This window comes from Trichomycterus rosablanca, chromosome 7, assembly GCF_030014385.1.
Source record: "Trichomycterus rosablanca isolate fTriRos1 chromosome 7, fTriRos1.hap1, whole genome shotgun sequence".
In the NCBI taxonomy this organism is placed as follows: Eukaryota; Metazoa; Chordata; class Actinopteri; order Siluriformes; family Trichomycteridae; genus Trichomycterus; species Trichomycterus rosablanca.
In genome coordinates this window covers 31684612-31705203 of record NC_085994.1, presented here as the reverse complement: position 1 = coordinate 31705203, position 20592 = coordinate 31684612, and the positions used below count along the sequence as shown (strand labels likewise).

Sequence of the window (20592 nt, the reverse complement as noted above, 5' to 3'; positions counted from 1 at the left end):
GGCTGAACAACAGCTGATGAACCGAGTCGACGCCGACTATTCCATGCTAGAAATCTACTCACACTTTATACATGCTGTGTGGTGCAAACACACGTCCAACAGTTTATCTTAAGGTTTACGAGGCTTTACATGTGACGCGTACAGGTTGTAAAGTCAATCGCAGAGAGATACGAGAGCTGAGAGATAACAACACACTTGTGATCAGATTGTTTCAGGTTATTTTGTAAAGTTTGGTTTCATAAATAATGTGGCAGATGTTAACACCAGCAAGCGTTGGAAACGTTTAGCAGCAGTAACTGAGCAGTGCTACTTTAGGTGTCCAGGGTTGGACACAACAGTTTATTTATTTACACAATATATTTATTTAAGAATTTATATTTATTTATATATATTTATTTAGGAATTTATAAGGAAAAAGAGTTTACTGGTTTACTCCTTTTCCTTATTTGAAAAAGGAAAGGGGGTAAACTATTTAAATTGCTTCACTGAACATTAAAAAGAAAATAATTGCTTTATAAAGCTTTTAAAGTTCATAAAGCTGCTGGCAAGGAAAAAATAATAACATAACTATCTGGTGAACTATTGGTCACATTCTCAGCAATAAACCATTTTAGCTCTTATCCACAATTTACAATGAATCTGTCTAAAATATTAATTCACTTGTCACTTAAATGACAATTAAACGCGGCGGTAAAACATGCTAGCACACCAGAGCTGACATTTCGAACTTGTCGGTTTGAAACTCACCTCTGCCATCCGGCTGGGCTGGGCAGCTACATGAACAACGATTGGCTGTTGTTCATACGGTAGGACAAGCTGGACCTCTGCTGGCTGAGTGATGCCGTCTGCACAGGTTTGAGGAATAATGTGGACAGGGTGTGGCTCCGTGCACAAGGCTGATTCGCATATGAACTCACCTCGTGCAGGTGAAAAGATGCAGTGGGTACTGCACACGTGTTGGCAGAGATGTTCACAGATCACAAAATACAAGTCTGAGTCAAGTCACGAGTCTTTAGGCTAGAGTCCGAGTCAAGTCACGAGTCAATATAATATACACAAAACATATATTGGAAATGTAGCATAGAAATAAACAAATAATATGTAAGATCAGATAAAAAAAACAACAGACTAGCGACTGTATTTTGCCGTTTTACTTTGTGCTTTTACTACCAGGTACCAGTTAAAAGCTTAAACTGATACGTTTTGTTTTTATTGCAAATTACGGCACAGCGGCCAAAATCCAAAACACAGCAAAAAATCCATAACCACTGCTTACCTTAGCTTATGTTGTTCCATATGCTATTAAATTTATGACCGTGTGTTCCATTAGGAATAGAATCCATTATTTTGTAAATGTGTTTATAATTAAAAACCTCCAAACTTTTCCCGGTTGTGAAGTAAATACTTAGAAAGCCAATCAAGCGTTTCATTGACACATCATCTGTGTGACGCTGGAAACTAAATACATGCAAATAACAGCATTTCTTACTAAAAATAACAATCAGAAGGTCTGATTGGTTCAGAAAGCGGTTCTTTCAATCATTAGCGCCAATTCTGTAAGAGCATTCCATTCACATTATCTGTTACTGTAAAGTGCACTACGTATTCCATCATTTTAAGTGAAATTTATATTCAAAGGAGGGAGTAGACAGCAACGCTTCATCACTACGCCGGAAGCTGGCTGGAACATTTACCCATTGCGTGTGTTGCCGTTAAGATGGCAGGAGATTATTAGAGAGCAGAAAATTACACAATCAGATTGATGTTGGATCATATATACAGTGTATCACAAAAGTGAGTACACCCCTCACATTTCTGCAGATATTTAAGTATATCTTTTCATGGGACAACACTGACAAAATGACACTTTGACACAATGAAAAGTAGTCTGTGTGCAGCTTATATAACAGTGTAAATTTATTCTTCCCTCAAAATAACTCAATATACAGCCATTAATGTCTAAACCACCGGCAACAAAAGTGAGTACACCCCTAAGTGAAAGTTCCTGAAGTGTCAATATTTTGTGTGGCCACCATTATTTCTTAGAACTGCCTTAACTCTCCTGGGCATGGAGTTTACCAGAGCTTCACAGGTTGCCACTGGAATGCTTTTCCACTCCTCCATGACGACATCACGGAGCTGGCGGATATTCGAGACTTTGCGCTCCTCCACCTTCCGCTTGAGGATGCCCCAAAGATGTTCTATTGGGTTTAGGTCTGGAGACATGCTTGGCCAGTCCATCACCTTTACCCTCAGCCTCTTCAATAAAGCAGTGGTTGTCTTAGAGGTGTGTTTGGGGTCATTATCATGCTGGAACACTGCCCTGTGACCCAGTTTCCGGAGGGAGGGGATCATGCTCTGCTTCAGTATTTCCCAGTACATATTGGAGTTCGTGTGTCCCTCAATGAAATGTAACTCCCCAACACCTGCTGCACTCATGCAGCCCCAGACCATGGCATTCCCACCACCATGCTTGACTGTAGGCATGACACACTTATCTTTGTACTCCTCACCTGATTGCCGCCACACATGCTTGAGACCATCTGAACCAAACAAATTAATCTTGGTCTCATCAGACCAGAGGACATGGTTCCAGTAATCCATGTCCTTTGTTGACATGTCTTCAGCAAACTGTTTGTGGGCTTTCTTGTGTAGAGACTTCAGAAGAGGCTTCCTTCTGGGGTGACAGCCATGCAGACCAATTTGATGTAGTGTGCGGCGTATGGTCTGAGCACTGACAGGCTGACCCCCCACCTTTTCAATCTCTGCAGCAATGCTGACAGCACTCCTGCGCCTATCTTTCAAAGACAGCAGTTGGATGTGACGCTGAGCACGTGCACTCAGCTTCTTTGGACGACAAACGCGAGGTCTGTTCTGAGTGGACCCTGCTCTTTTAAAACGCTGGATGATCTTGGCCACTGTGCTGCAGCTCAGTTTCAGGGGGTTGGCATCTTCTTGTAGCCTTGGCCATCTTTATGTAGCGCAACAATTCGTCTTTTAAGATCCTCAGAGAGTTCTTTGCCATGAGGTGCCATGTTGGAACTTTCAGTGACCAGTATGAGAGAGTGTGAGAGCTGTACTACTAAATTGAACACACCTGCTCCCTATGCACACCTGAGACCTAGTAACACTAACAAATCACATGACATTTTGGAGGGAAAATGACAAGCAGTGCTCAATTTGGACATTTAGGGGTGTAGTCTCTTAGGGGTGTACTCACTTTTGTTGCCGGTGGTTTAGACATTAATGGCTGTATATTGAGTTATTTTGAGAGAAGAATAAATTTACACTGTTATATAAGCTGCACACAGACTACTTTTCATTGTGTCAAAGTGTCATTTTGTCAGTGTTGTCCCATGAAAAGATATACTTAAATATCTGCAGAAATGTGAGGGGTGTACTCACTTTTGTGATACACTGTATATATATATATATATATATATATATATATATATATATATATATATATACGTCTGGCAATCCGATTGACGAGTCTTGGTTTAGCGGTTGCCAGGAGAATGGTACTTGTCTGACTACATTGTGCCAAGTGTAAAGTTTGGCCCCTTCCTGTTCCAACATGACTGCGCACCAGTGCACAAAGCAAGGTCCATAAAGACTGGCCTGCACTGAGTCCTGACCTCAGCCTGATAGAACACCTTTGGGATGAATTAGAGTGGAGACTACGAGCCAGGCCTTCTCGTCCAACATCAGTGTCTGACCTCACAAATGCGCTTTTGGTAGAATGGTCAAAAATTCCTATAAACACACTCCTAAACCTTGTGGAAAGCCTTCCCAGAAGAGTTGAAGCTGTTATAACTGCAAAGGGTGGGCCGACATAATATTAAACCCTATGGATTAAGAATGGGACGTCACTCAACTTCATATGTGTGTGAAGGCAGACGAGTGAATACTTTTGGCAATATAGTGTACTTCAACAAAAAAAAACCTATTATTTAATATGCTGAGCTACTAAACTACAAACACGTCATTGTTATAAATGTTTCAGACTAGAGCTGGGCGGTATGACCAAAAATTTGTATCACAGTATTTTTTAGATTATGACCTTTTATATATGATGATGATTATATATTAATATATGATGGAATCAGTACGTGTAAAACTGTTGCAATACATACAATTTACTGTTCATTTAATTTTTAAGTATTATACAATTACCCATAACTCTCCCTTTAACAAATAAAACAACGTTTGCAAACTCAACAGTTGTAGAAAAGTGAATGCTTAAAAAGTGCTTATAACATTGGATTCCAGGTATGTCTTAAGGGGCGAAAATACTTCAGGTCAGTTACTAAACCAGTGTTTTAATTATTGATCTGAAAGCTTCTTTCTCGATTGTCTATAGGGGAATATTATATGATTTGCTGCCTACTGAAGCCTACAGCTGTTGTATTAACTGTGCTATGGTATGGCGGTATTTGAAAAATCCATACGGTACGAGGAATCATATATCACTCAGCCCTATAAAATATACAGTATAATGGTTTGCTTTAACCTGACACAATAAAGTCTTATTTTTTGGAATAAAACAAAAACAGGACAAAATAATTACAAGCAAAATGTCAGTTTTTAATTAAGACTTTAATAGGAGTTCATCAGCATCGTAAATTAGAAGAAGAAAAAAAAACTGGGTGGAACTTGTAGTGAGTAATACAGACGCTGTAATGACTGTGATTCTGATCTAATCAGCAGAGAGATTCTCTATAAATGAGCATTTTATTAACCCAGAAAAGGAGCAAGATAATGGCTAATCTTTTTTTCACGTTCCTAATTTAAGTGTATAGTTCTGACTATGCTAGCATTAGACCAATTTATTTATTTGTTTATTAGGATTTTAACGTCATGTTTCACACACTTTGGTTACATTTATGACGGAAACGGTATTTAATCGTTACACAAGATTCCTCAGTTCAAATTTAGTGTTAAACACAGTCATGGACAATTTTGTATCCCCAATTCACCTCACTTGCACGTCTTTGGACTGTGGGAGGAAACCGGAGCACCCGGAGGAAACCCATGCAGACAAGGGGAGAACATGCAAACTCCACACAGAAAGGACCACCCCACCTGGGGATCGAACCCAGGACCTTCTTGCTGTGAGGTGACGGTGCTAAACCCTTTTTACTGTATTTGTGTGTGGTGGTAAGACGGTAAGACACAATAAAGTCAAATTTTTTGAATAAAAGAAAAAACAGGACAAAATAACTACAAGCAAAAATGTCAGTTTTTAATTAAGACTTTAATAGAAGTTCATCAGCATCATTTAAAGCACAGCGCCAACACACAAGTGGATAATGCAGCATGCTGAGTAATCAAAATAACCTTTATATAATTCCTGAAGACATTGCTAGAGCTGTGTTTACGTCATGTTTCAATTAGTACTCTTTCCACAAAGAAATGATGGAACAGTCCATATTCTTTTTTTATTGAAAACTGACGTCAAAATTTGAAAACAAATGTACCATGAATAAATGCACACAATTAAAAACCCATTCAGCTACATTTTGGAAGCTACCACACTAATGACAATACTCCAGACGTCCAAATAAAGTCTGAAGACCTTATCACACATTAGCATTTAATGAAAGGTACATCAAGGTTCAATATTTCACCCACGTCCAATCTCTAAAGGAACTAAACCGATCTGTGGTTTAGAATGTGGCATTTTGTCTGTGTACACTTCAGGCTGTTAAAAGAATAAACCATGTGACCAATATGCTCAGCGATCACCCCCCCCCCCCCCCCCCCCCCCTCTCTAACATCATCTGCTTGTGTGCAGACTAACCTTTTCTCTTAGACAATCATAGTAAAAAAAGAAAGCTGTGCCCTGTAATATTGTGCTGAGCTTTTAGACCTCCACCATCAGCACCATCAATTCCTCCTGCCACCTTTTATAGAGGCCCGATGGCTATTGATCTGCGACTGGCTAATGTACAAGCAGTCAGTAGAAAATGAATGCGAGAGTCATTAGCGAGATGACACTAAAAGATTCTCATATATCAGAGACCTCGGGAAGCTCTAATACTTTTTGAAAAGCTTGATGGACGCGGTGATGTTTGGAAATGTGATCCGAGTAGAGTCTGTGCTGGCGGTGCCTGTGATTGCAGCTCTGCCTGTTTCATATCACATTATGAAGAGAGGAGTCGAAACCAGCTGAGACCGGAATGAACTCGCCCACTCGGTTACCATTACTGTGGACGAGAGAGGGCACTGGCGCAGGAATTATTGTTAATATCATTGTTTTTAAAACAATCATTTGCCTGCAGTGAGGAGAATAAGATGAAAAGGGATGAAGGGGAAAATACAAAATATGGTTTTAAAAAGCTGGGTGACTTGGCTTTAATGCTACTAGAAAGAGGTCAGAATGGATTGTAAATGTATCATTTGTATTACGAATAAACCCAAGATGGAAAAAAAATCTGATGAGTAATAGAAAGCAAACAGTAACAGGGTGGTTTTACCTTAAGTCTGCATCACAAGTAAAATTAAAGAAGAAAATGGTGCTTTAGTGCTTCCTGCAGGAGTGCAGTATAAACACTATCAATAAACATTACCATTAATAGAGGTGAAGCAGAGAGTAAGTCACACTACATAAAGGAAACTTGTTGATGTTGGTTTAATGTGCAGTGGTGCAAAGAAAATGAGAAGGAAAAAAAAGAACTGGGTGTAATACAGAAGCTATAATGACGGTGTGATTCTGCTCTAATTCACATTTTCAGCATTTCGCAGATGCTTTTATCCAAAGCGACTTACAGTTGTGACAGTATAAAATCTAAGCAATTGAGGGTTAAGGGTCTTGCTCAAGGGCCCAACGGTGACGACCTTCTGATCACTTATCCAGTACATTAACCACTAGGCGACAGCTTCTCTCTAATCCGCAGAAAGGTTTCTCTATAAGGAAGCATGTTTATTAACCAAAAAATGAGACGGGGAAATTACATTCCTTTTCTTAAGTCTCTATTTTAAGTGGATAGTTTTGATTGTTAGCATTATACCAATAAAAAGATAAATAAAAACAAAAGCAAATGTACATAACAGTATGACACTAGTGTATTAAAGAAAATGTAGATGGCAGAATAATTGAAAGCTGACTGATTAAACTTGGGTGCTTCAGGTTTAGGTGCTGAAAATGTGTGTTTCAGGTCTAGTTACAATTACGCAGCATACAGTACAAATCCCATCAGTGATGATCCGCATTAAAAAAAAACTGGGAAAAAAAAGAGATAATAATAACAGCAGAAAGCATAACGGCAAACTGGGTGTATCTGCTTCAACAATAAACATTAGCATTATCACACAAACAAAAGGGAAATGAAATGAAGGTAGAGGGGAAAAGTATAGATGTGTATAAACTAGCTACTGTGCCTCAGTGCTTACGGCAAGCGCAGTGTGGATTAAAGATTATATCTTTTACCTGTTTCCTTGGTGTTTTTCTCAAAACTGGTAGATTGTTTGGTATAAACCAATAACAGAAAAGCACTCAATGCAGAAATACAACAGTGATGCAAAACCACATAGCATTGCTATTAAACTGAAAGGGAGAACCGAAAAGAACAAGTAAACAATTGTGATTAAAATGAATGCAGAAGTAAACCGGGTGATTCAGTGAACACACAATAGAAATAACCAAACGCTGTGTATTTACCATTAATACAATTTCATAACTATATTTTAACAATGACATGCTGAACACGACTCATTCAGCTGTCTTCTATCAAGACAAAACCAACTAAAAGAGAACTGAAAGAACCTCCACATTCAATACCTAACTTTTTAAAGATATTTGATGTCACCATCTGAACAGAATTTTCCACCATTTGTCAAAGTTTCTCAACATTATGCAAAACACCAATCCTGAAAATATATGATGCACAAACAGCAGAAAAAAAGCCATGTCATACAAACAAAAAACCCCAAACACAGCGCTACTAAAAGTAAAGCATACAGGACCAGGTCACTCCCAAATCCTGTACAGAACACTTCAGCAACTGGACGTAATGTGTGAATCTGGATGAAAAAGCAAGACTAAGGGTCGTGATGGTAACTCATTCAATCTGATTTCTTGTCCTGCTGGGAGTCGAGAGTGGCCTGGAGACACACAAAAGACAAAGCGGTGTAAGACAAACTTTCAAATCGTATTATTAAAAGAGTGCAATGTTTAAGTGATAAGTGGCATATAATACAGTAGTTTACCATACGAACATTTTGGGTTACTAGTGATTCTTTTCAACTTAACGTACGAACAAATTTCGGATTACGAACCGAAATTCGTAATCGCGAACGAAACACATGACGTCACGAACAAGTTGACTCCAACCGTCTCTCTCGGACAGCGGACAGTGTTTTTCCGGTGTTTTCTTAATATTTTGTAAAATTCACTATCAAAATGGCCCCAAAGAAGAAAGTGCAGAGAAAGTGCAGTGGTGAGAAAGTGAAAAAATATATTACTATTGAGAAAAAGAAGGAAATGTATTATGTATGGTACAGCACACATACTGTACTGAAATGTGATGTATGTGTTTTTATGTACAGCACAATACTACTGTGTATTGTTGTTTATTATTGTTTATTACAGTAATGTATATTCTATAATTTAAGATTTAAGGGAATATATACTTGTATTTAGAACAAAAAAGACCATTTAAGACATTAGAAAGGTTAGGTAAGGGGGGGGAGGGTTTGTCACGGATTAATTCTATTTACATTATTTCTTATGGGAACAATAGGTTTAACTAACGAACATTTTGACTCAAGAACAGCCCTTCAGAACCACTTAAATTCATAAGTCAAGGGACTACTGTACTATTAAAAGCAATTATAACAAAGCTAGTGAAGCCTGTGACACAATTCCCTTAAACCACTTCTTTAATAATGTAACATTACTCACTTTTTTTTTCAAAAACAGAGCAATACAAAACTCAATTTTAACAAAAGTCAGGACAGTATGAGACATTTACATAAATATTTTTTTAATCTGATTAGTTGAAACTGAAAAGTTTCAAAGGTATCAAAAAAGTATCAAAATTTTCAATTTAAATCAACTTTATTGTTGTAGCTATATACTGTATATGCTTCTTCCTAATTTGATAGCTGAAACACTACAAAAATAGAATGCCTTTATTTGTCATATACACATATACACGTGTACAGTACTATGAAATTCTTTCTTCGCATATCTCAGCTTGGAAGTTTGGAAGCTGGGGTCAGAGTGCAGGGTCAGCCATTGTACGGCGCCCCTGGAGCAGAGAGGGTTAAGAGCCTTGCTCAAGGGCCCAACAGTGGCTGCATGGCACAGCTGGGATTCAAACTCTCAGCCTTTCAGTTGATAGCCCAAAGCTCTACCCACTAGGCTACCACTGTTGAGGCATGTTTACCATTGTGATGTGTCACCTTTTCTTTTTAACAATGTTCTGTAATACTACAGGAACTAAGGATACCAACTATTGTGGTTGTAAATAAAGGATTTTATTCCATTCTTGCTTGATACAAAACTTCAGCTGCTCAACACGTCAGGGTTAGACGTCGGCTTTTGAAAGCTGTGTTAGTAACAATCAGAATGATCTCTCTTTGGCTGAAAAACATGACTTCCATTACTTCCAAAAACAATTTAAAAGACGTCTCTTGATGCATGCTTAATAATCCAGGTGCACAAATCCACAGAGTTGAATCAGTTGAACTGATTCAACTTTGTGGGTTTAAATGATGGACTTGTCAGACTACAGCACAGGTTTCCACTGTGCATCCGTCCATCTTAAATAGGCTTCATACCAGGGGTTGGCTGCGTTTCTGGTTGTTTTTGATATTTTTTGATACTTTGTATAGTGACTTAACTTGCATTTGAAGATCACCATCAGTAGTCACTATCTTTTTTCAGAAACAGAACTAATTTCTCATTTCATTCATCACAAACCACTTTGTCCTGGTCGTGGTTGCAATGAGGCTGGTCACCACGCAAAAATAGCCTGGATAGGGTGCCAATCCATTGCAGCGCTTTGGCAATCCCCACCTTCTCAGACATGGCCAATCATGTCTGGTCAGCTGATAGCACGTGCAGCTGAATTCAAACCTAAATCTCAGTGGTGGTGGGCTAGTGAAATACACTGCCGCACCACCTAAGCACCTATTTTAGGAACATACCAGATTTTAATGCAGTGACGTGGTCATTTGTCATTTTGGCACTCAATTTGAATATTAATCGTCACGTTCAGCTTTAAAAGTGTACTTTGGTCACTAATAGTTGTGGTTCATTTTAGCATTTCACAGTTGTATAGAATATTTTCCTCTGACATGACTACAAAATGATACGCTCCGTACAGTAATTATGCTGAATATGTTCCCAGATACAATTTCCCAAATGAAATTTTTCTGACTTCCTGAAGCCGTTTATGATCTGGCAGTTAAAACAATTCCCCAAGCTGAGCCCCATGCTTAGTAATACAAAGCTCCGGACCCATAACGACTAGGACCGTTTAAAGTTATAGATGCACACAGTACATATATCAGCTCTTGATTACTTATTTCAAACTCCATGTCTGCAGCTCTCACTGCTGATGCACAGTGCCAGATTGAAAGCTGTATCTCGCAGGCTGAGAGCACTGAAGTGTAAAGGCCCCAGGTCGGTTTAACGTTGAAATACAACAGTCATAACATTTTTTACAGAGTGATTGCATGCAATTACAGTGTTGCTACACTGCTCTGGTCTCGGAAAGCCTCAGGCAGTCCAGAACTTTGTACTGTTTTATCTTCTATTACACCTTACCAAGGAATTAATAATCAGGAGGCTCGTTACAAGGGCAACTTTACTGGTGAGTAAAGCAGAACAAGTAGTTTTGACTGAAAATGGCAAATGGAGCTTAATAAAACACAAATAAAAAACTGAAATCAGTGCTGACAGACAAGAAGTTTACAGATATGACTCTTTGAAGCTTTCAGTGTGTTGTTAAAATTATTTGACATGATAGGATCATTTCATCCAGCATCTAATAGACTTACAGAGCTTACAAATTACAGAGCAAGAGAATCCAATTCTGGATTGTATGTCTTTGAATGCTGGTGGTTCAATACCAATTATCCTCGGCAGTACTACCATGTGTGTTTTAGGTTACCTTCCTATTTTTACCATAACTGTAAAGAAAAATCCTTTTATCTGATTTCCTCGGAAATTGCATGTGTGTCACAGTAATTTCAGATCATCAACTAAACATGATATTACAGAATCAGAATCAACTTTATCAGCCAGGAATGTTTACACACACACACAAGGAATTAGTTCCTGGGTATTAGCATCTCTCTACAATATACAAACAATGTACAGAGAGAGAGTGCTGTGCAGAAGTGCTGTCCATTTGTGGTGCCATACACAAATTCACAAATGGGTCAGCAATTGTGGCATAAGGGTAGAAGCCTGAGTTCTGGGGGTTTTAATCTGGGGCTGGGGTCACAAATGCAAAAGGCTCATGGTGTTAAGTAAACCCAGCCATTGGGGGGGAACACACATCAGTGCACTATTAGTGTCCCAAGCCCGGATAAATAGGTAAGTTGCATTAGGAACAGCATCTAGTGTAAAATAAACTGTCAAATCAAATATGCAATTAATCGATCTGTTGTGGAGACCCCTAACGGGGGTCACACACGGGGACCCATTCTGTAAAAACATATGTCCTTCACTTTCTCTCCAATCTACACTTAATAGCTCTAGAGAGCAACCTGAGCAGCTGTATCAATGTCCGGTTTGGGACTTTGGTACTGTGTCTGACCCCAATACTCTCCAGCAAATAGTGAGGACAGCTGAAAAGATTATCAGGGTCACTCTTCCATCTCACACAGACACTTAAAACAAATGCTGCATCCGCAAAGCTTTCAGCATTGTGGAGGAGCCGTCACACACCTCACATGAACTCTTTACTATCCTGCAGCCTGAAAGAAAATACCGTAGCATTCGGTCCCTCACTGCTAGACTGCGCAACAGCTTTTTTCCCGAAAGCGATCACACTTCTTAACCCACAGAGTCTCAACTGATGGACACGTGCACACACAACTGACACGGTGTTACTCCCTGAACTTCCTGACCTATTTAAATGATACATACAATTCTTATTTCTTACACTTAGTGACTATATCACTTGCATTTCTGCACACAACAGCATTTTTCCACACTGCTCTTTACTTCTCTGCTGCAATACAAACCCTAGGCTATTGTTTAAATGTCAGAAAATGTTGCATATTCTTTTCAATACTTCAAATTTACCACATGTCCTTTGGTCCTGTCCGTTCACTTTTTTAGGTCCAAAGAAGCATCAAGTAGAGTATATTGTATTGTTTGCACTAGTGTTCTGTGTTGCACCATGATCCTGAAACAGAAATGCTGTTTTGTTTTAACATACACTGATCAACGATAACATTAAAACCACCTCCGTGTTTCTACACTTACTGTCCATATTATCAGCTCCACTTATTATATAGAAACACTTTGTAGTTTTACAATTACTGATTGTAGTCCATCTGTTTCACTGCATGCTTTGTTAGCCCCCTTTCATGGTCAGGACTCTCCCAGGACCACTACAGAGCAGGTATTATTTGGGTGGTGGATAATTCTCAGCACTGCAGTGACACTGAGAATGGTGGTGGTGTGTTAGTGTGTGTTGTGCTGATATGAGTGGATAAGACACAGCAATGCTGATGGAGTTTTTAAACACCTCACTGTCACTGCTGGACTGAGAATAGTCCACCAACCAAAAATATCCAGCCAACAGCGGCTTGTGGGCAGCGTCCTGTGACCACTGATGAAGGTCTAGAAGATGACCAACTCAAACAGCAGCAATAGATGAGCGATCGTCTCTGACTTTACATCTACAAGGTGGACCAACTAGGTAGGAGTGTCTAAAAGAGTGGACAGTGAGTGGATACGGTATTTAAAAACTCCAGCAGCGCTGCTGTGTCTGATCCACTCATACCAGCACAACACACACTAACACACCACCACCATGTCAGTGTCACTGCAGTGCTGAGAATGATCCAACACCCAAATAATACCTGCTCTGTGGTGGTCCTGTGGGGGTCCTGCCTATTGAAGAACAGGGTGAAAGCAGGCTAAAACAGTATGTAGAGAAAGAGATGACTACTGTCAGTAATTGTAGAACTTCAAAGTGCTTCTATATGGTAAGTGGAGCTGATCAAATAGACAGTGAGTGTAGAAACAAGGAGGTGGTTTTAATGTTATGGCTGATCAGTGTGTCTAATTGTGTCTAATTTTTGTATATACAAGGTTGTACTGCATGTCACATTTGTTAAAGAAAAAAAACTATCCCAAACCGCAAGTAAAACTCTGTAATGTAATGGTATAATGATGGAATCCTGTATAAAGGTAATGCAGAAGGACAAATTCAGCCTGGATCCTGTGGCAGCTCGACTTGACAGCTTGGCTTAGTATTAATCCTACTTCATAATTTATGTCATGTCACAATGTATGGCCAAAACTAAAAGCAAGCTCTGCTATAGATTCTCCTGTTGTTGCCTGAACAGTTGCGGATAAACAGCTCAACTGCAATCAGCACAGTGTAAACATGCCCTCATCAAGCTGCCTTAGCGAACTCCTGTCACCCCTAAACTGGCAGCAACAGTGCCCAAAAACCAGTCTTTCAAGTTATATAGGCCTCAGGCCACAAAAGGCTCTCAGATTGTAATCCCCACACTTAAACATTATTATGTTGAATGATATTTATTTATTAGAATTTTGATGCCATGTTTTACACACTTTGGTTACATTCATGACAGGACAGGTAGTTACTGGTTACACAAGATTAATCAATTGTAGTTCAATGTCAAACACAGTCATGGACAATTTTGTATCTCCAATTCACCTCACTTGCATGTCTTTGGACTGTGGGAGGAAACCAGAGCTCCCGGATGGAACCCACACAGACAAGGGGAGAACAGACAGACACAGAAAGGACCCGGACCACTCCACCTGTGAATCAAACCCAGGACCTTCTTGCTGTGAGGCTACAGTGCCCCTATGTCGAATTATATAAAGGCAAGAACTTAGATGTCTGGACGGCAGAATGACTGAGATAATACGTTTTACTTATATGGTATTTCAATTCAACTACTAAAGAGGTGAACCATCAAAACATTAGGACCACCCCTTAATGACATAGTAATGCATATTTCAAAACAATTGCACACCAGTGGACAGGGATATATTAAATGTTGGGATGATGCGGTAACTTATAGTATACATGTTGAATGCAGCAGATATAATCAGACATAAAGACCTGCTTATAAGTGACTTCGATAAATGACAGATCATTATGGCCAGACAACTGGTTTAAAGGGGTGACACGGTGGCTCGGTGGGTGGCACCGTCGCCTCACAGCAGGAAGGTCCTGGTTTCGATCCGCAGGCGGGGCGGTCCTGGAATAGGCTACAGCACACACCCTCCCTACTTGGATAAGCGGTTAAAAGAGTGAGTGAGTGAACTGGTTTAAAGTATTTTTAAAACAGCAGGGGGTTTTTACAGAAAGCCATGGTAAATCCCCACCAACAGTGGTGCAAAATGGGAAAGATGTGCAAAAAACTGTTGTATTTGACCCAAAAAAATACAAGTGTGTGTGTGTGTTAACCTGTAATTTGGAATGCTCCTCCAGCAGACGATCGTACTCCACTGTGAGATTCTCAGCCTGCTTCTTCATAGCCTTCACATCGCCATCTGACTTTTGGAGAGCTGCATAAAAAAAACCAAAGCATGTCAAAACAGAAGCTGTCTATTTCCATCCAATAACAACACAGAGTCACCTGTACAGAAACGATTTGTTTGTGGTTGTGTGTGATGCCAGCAGTGTTTCTTTTGGTTGGTTTCCACTGGTTCCCACCTAGCCTATAATTACTGTTGTTTTCCAGTTATTTACCAAGTCCCAACACATACAAACGAGTAACGTCAATCTGATGAATCTGAGCAAAACAAACTGTGGAGTATGCTTATGGAATTTACCATCATTAAAAAAAACTAAGAAACTAAATAAAACATTATATAGGAACTTAAAAAATAAGAAGTTTAAACATTCCATGTTCCCTTGCAATAACATATCAACACACTAATCAGCTTACTGCTTGGAGCACTATTACTCTACATTTGTCATAGTGTGCATTGTGTGGTGCAGCGGTAAAGCACACTATCCCACCACTGAGGATATCATGGGTTCAAATCTCAGCAGTGCTATTGGCCAGCTGGATGTCTACATAGACATGTTCGGCAATGTCATAAAGGGTGGTGGACCAAACAGCCTAGCTATTGGAAGGTGCTGTCAGTGTCGGGCCCCAAGCCAAGATAAAAATCAGGTATGTGGACCAACAATGATTCTGCAACAAGGTATTTATTTATTTACCGGTTACATTCATGACAGGACAGGTAGTTACTCGCTACACAAGATTTATCAGTTCACAAGTTTAATGTCAAACACAATCATGGACAATGTTGTATCTCCAATTCACCTCACTTGCATGTCTTTGGACTGTGGGATTTATATTATTTATTTGTGGTGTTTTTCCCTCTCCTAATAATTTGATTTTAAACATTTGTTAGCACGTAAAATTATACATTAAAAAAGCTATATAATCATAAAAAGCAAATAAGTCAAAAGATGGTATGTTTGCCGCTCAGGTGGCGCAGCGGTAAAGTACGCTAGCGCACCAGAGTTGGGTTTCTAGATACATCGTATCGAAACTCAGCTCTACCTTTCCGACTGGGTTGGGCGGGAGTATGAACAACGTTTGGCTGTTGTTCATGGGCTTAGCGGGTAGAGTCGGAGCATAGGTCCTCATAACTGGTACAACTGCGGCCCCTGCTGGTTGGCTGACGGCGCCTGCACAGGGCTGAGGAATAACATTGAGGGGGGTGTGACCCTCCATGCGCAGTGTCTCTCGGTGTATGAACTCGGCTCGTGCGGGTGTAAAATGCAAGTCTGTACCGATTGCGTGCCGGAGGGGGCGCAATTCGGTTGAGTGGCGTCCTCAGTCAGCGGCAAGGGGTTGAACCAGTATAGAGTACGTAAAAAAATAAAAAGAGGTGGTATGTTTATACAGTATGTGGTATATTTACAGTGGCCATAGCACACTTGTCTGATGCTGTACTGTTTATGTTGCTGTTGTATTGTTTACAATGCAACTGTGATACACTGTGTATTCTGACACCTTTCTATCAGAACCAGCATTAACTTCTTTAGCAATTTGAACTACAGTAGCTCGTCTGTTGGATGCACGGGCCAGCCTTCGCACCCCACGTGCAACAATGAGCCTTGGCCGCCCATGACCCTGTCGCCGGTTTACCACTGTTCCTTCCTTGGACCACTTTTGATAGATACTGACCACTGCAGACCGGGAACACCCCACAAGAGCTGCAGTTTTGGAGATGCTCTGACCCAGTCGTCTAGCCATTACAATTTGGCCCTTGTCAAACTCGCTCAGATCCTTACGCTTGCCCATTTTTCCTGCTTCTAACACATCAACTTTGAGGATAAAATGTTCACTTGCTGCCTAATATATCCCACCCACTAACAGGTGCCGTGATGAAGAGATAATCAGTGTTATTTACTTTACCTTTCAGTGGTCATAATGTTATGCCTAGTCGGTGTATATAGTGTTCCTTAAATTTGATGTATATATGTTGACACCTGCACCAAGAGAAATTCTTTGTACATCGGATACTTGGCAAAATAAAGATTCTGATTCTATTTTACTTACTAATGGTAAAAAAACAGAAATAACTGTATAAACATGCATTTGATGACACTTTAAAGTACATGCATATTTAAATACTCAGGCTCATTTATATTAAATGATATCTTAGGTGTCAGAACACTCTCAGTAACTTTGAAATGACACCATGAAGTCTGGAATTAAAGCTTTCTGCTAAATCAGCTCAATGCTAATAAACAGTATAACATTACTAAAGTAAAAAAAAGTACTAAAGTAAAGTACTAAAGTAAAAAAAAAAAGCCTGTGGCTGTGGGATGTGGCTAACATTGTATCTGAATAGTGCTAACAGGATAAATAACAGGTGAAAAGGAGTTAAATTTTACTATTGGGGTTAAAATATACCCCACTGACTGCAAATTGAGGTAGTTAGCTTGTTCACTAGCACCACTAACACAAATATTGTGGTGCCCAGGTGGTGCAGCGGGATATTCCACTAGCACACCAGCACCGAATTTCTGAACTCCTCGGTTGCCACCGTTCGGCTGGGCGTCATCTAGCGGGCATAATTGCCAGTGCCTGCCGCAGATATTAATTGGCCACCGTATCTTCAGGGAGGGGGCCGGACTGTGTGAGGGCGGGTGGTTCTTCATACGTTGTGTAAGGACCCTGATTGGCGGAAGAGACGCCTGTGCAGAATGCAGGGACGAGAAGAGGAGGGCTGTGCACGTGTCGGAAGAGGCGTGTACAGCGACGTGCTCTCCTCGGATGCAATCTGGTATCTCTCAGCAGCGGAAGACAAAATTCAGTGCGCTAAATAGGGAGGAAAATGCATAATTTTTTTTTTTTAAACACAAATATTAAGGTGGTGATAAAGGGTGTTGCCACACGCATGCATGTCCTTATTTGTTTGTGATGGGGTATTGCAGCAATCTTTGGAAAAGCAAATCAATTGGAGGAATGAGGATGTTCTGATCTGTTTTTCAAAGAAATTCAACAGTTAACGATTGGTGGTCGGAGACGACGTAGAACATGTTCTTCTGTTGATCTGATCAATGTAACAGCACATGTGAGGCAATTTTGTAGGACTACAAGTACTCAGTTCTCTAACATTGTATCTGAATAGTGCTAACAGGATAAATAACATAATAATAATGAATTTCGGTATTCCAGGAAGAAATTGCCTCATATTTGTTGGCTGTTTTGCAACCATGTAAAGCTATCAGTGTTCACGTTGTGTTTTCCATCAAATGACTGTCTATACCATTATAGACCCCCTGCAGAGTCTAAAAGCTGGCAGCAGACATTGTGCATTGAAGGTATCCAATGGATTTCACAAAACCAAACATTTACCCATTAGATTGCAATACATTTTCCAGTGCCCTTTGAATGAATTGCAGCTTTGTGGTGCTCATGATGTGCAGTTTTTGTCGAGACTGGCTCATAGAGGCGCTCGTTCAGCAATGTGGTTATTTCTGTAGCCAAACCTTTGGGGCAGTTATTTCTGTAAGTGACGAGCACATTTGAATTCATGCACCTAATGCTCATGATGCTTCCAAACTGTACAGGTGCTAATTGTCAGACCACTTTTAATAGTTCTTACATGGTTGTTTCGATCTAGATTAGCATTTGCATTAGGAATAATGTATTTATTTAAAAAGTAAATGCTAACTCATGTCTGCATTACCTAGGATTAATCAACATTTTTGTTATTTTTCATGTTGGCAGAGAATTAGTAAACAGAGTAATTCCGCTTATACTGGCAGAACTCCGAGGTACATAAGCAAATATGTGGTCAGCGTCAAGAAAAAAACCTCACCGGGGAACAGACAGACCTGAAGCCTATTGCCAAACTGCTCCAGTCATAGTTATTCCTGTACACAACATGTATTGCTGGGAAATGTGCGTCCGTCGAACGCACATGTACCTGCTTCTGTCCTCACAGGGAACGATGGGGTAGTGGTGCACACCAAGTTGTACAAGATGTTCTAAGTAAAAGATTACAGTGTCTGGCTGTTTTGGGTAACTGTATTTGTGTATCTAAACTGCACTCCACCTACAGAGTGGAACACCACACTATTACAGGAATCAGAGAAAAGACTCTCCTGTGTTCACACAGGGAACAGCTTAAATGGCTACAAATGGGTGACAAATGAAATAAATATATAGCCTTAAATAAATATATTCTTTTTTTTTAATACAGCGCTATATTAGAGCCATAACATTAAAACCACCTCCTTGTTTCTACACACATTGTCCATTTTATCAGCTCCACTTACCATATAGAAGCACTTTGAAGTTCTACAATTACTGACTGTAGTCCATCTGTTTCTCTTCATGCTTTGTTAGCCCCCTTTCATGCAGTTCTTCAATGGTCAGGACCACCACAGAGCAGGTATTATTTAGGTGGTGGATCATTCTCAGCATGACATGGTGATGGCGTGTTAGTGTGTGTTGTGCTGGTTTGAGTGGATCAGACACAGCAGCGCTGATGGAGTTTTTAAACACCTCACTGTCACTGCTGGACTGAGAATAGTCCACCAACCAAAAATATCCAGCCAACAGCACCCTGTGGGCAGCGTCATGTGACCACTGATGAAGGTCTAGAAGATGACCGAATCAAACAGCAGCAACAGATGAGCGATCGTCTCTGACTTTACATCTACAAGGTGGACCAACTAGGTAGAAGTGTCTAACAGAGTGGACAGTGAGTGGACACGGTATTTAAAAACTGTGTCTGATCCACTCATACCAGCACAACACACACTAACACACCACCACCGTCAGTGTCACTGCAGGGCTGAGAATGATCCACCACCCTAATAATACCTACTCTGTGGTGGTCCTGACCATTGAAGAACAGGGTGAAAGCAGGCCAAAACAGTATGTAGAGAAACAGATGGACTACAGTCAGTAATTGTAGAACTGCTTCTATATGGTAAGTGGAGCTGATAAATTGGACAGTGAGTGTAGAAACAAGGAGGTGGTTTTAATGTTATGGCTGATCAGTGTATAGCCTTATATAAATATATTCTTTTTTAAATACAGAGCTATATTATTACTAAGCTGTTACTTATTCCTGAAGGTCAATCTCCAACTCCAATCTCCAAAAAATACCTTGTGGTACCGTGGTGTATACTGCCTGCCTTGGCTGAGTGTACACCACCGTCCCTATAAATATATCTGTCATCACAGCTCTCTTCATTAATGTATGTGTGAGAGCGCTCATTATTTTTTCCTCCTGACATGGGAGGGGTGTAAATCTGTTTGAGGAGAAGAAATCATACCTTTCTTGGTAGCATCCAGCTCATCCTTTAGCTGCTTGACCTCCTGCTTCAGGGCCTTGTACTCCTCCTCTACACCGCCCTTCACCTTGCTACCAGCCTCGGGAACCTCCTGTCCTGCCTCCTTTAGCTTCTGCATACACATATAAAGCATGTCAGGGGTCAGTAGATTCACTCCTTTCATGGTCCGGTCAATGTTTTTCACCTAAAATTGCCAAGCTAAAGGGCTTCTAATTTGACAGAAAAAAGAGAAGCAATTTCATAATCATGTTAACTTCACACCTAGTTGTGGCAAGACAGGTTATGAACTGGCCTGTCCAGAATGTTCCTGCCTTGCATTCAGAATCTGCAGTGTCCCTTGACCATGATAAAGCGGCTGATGAAAAGAACTAGGCTAGCAGAAGTTTAGTTAGTTCACAGAAAGAATAAATAATTGGAGATCACTACATCAGCAATGAAAACACTGCTTCCATTTCCAACACACGGGTGTTTATCATCTCATATCACCCCCAGCAGTATAGTTCATTCTATTTTGAATCCTCCTGTCCCCGCCGGTCCGTAAAATTGTATCTTATATGTAACCGGTCCGTGGTGCAAAAAA

The 20592-nt window shown here is 40.2% G+C and overlaps 1 protein-coding gene across 1 annotated transcript in view; it reads right to left on the bottom strand.

Annotated features, from left to right (window-relative positions):
• Window positions 1-6329: 6329 nt before the first annotated feature.
• bcap31 (B cell receptor associated protein 31) overlaps window positions 6330-20592 on the bottom strand; it is a 38264-nt gene continuing 24001 nt past the window's right edge. The window contains exons 6-8 of the mRNA XM_062999229.1: window positions 19995-20124; window positions 14640-14740; window positions 6330-8106 (exon numbers count right to left, since the gene is read on the bottom strand). Coding sequence (XP_062855299.1) covers window positions 8068-8106; window positions 14640-14740; window positions 19995-20124 — 270 coding nt within the window. The 3' untranslated portion in view covers window positions 6330-8067. The remainder of the gene's footprint in view (window positions 8107-14639; window positions 14741-19994; window positions 20125-20592) is intronic.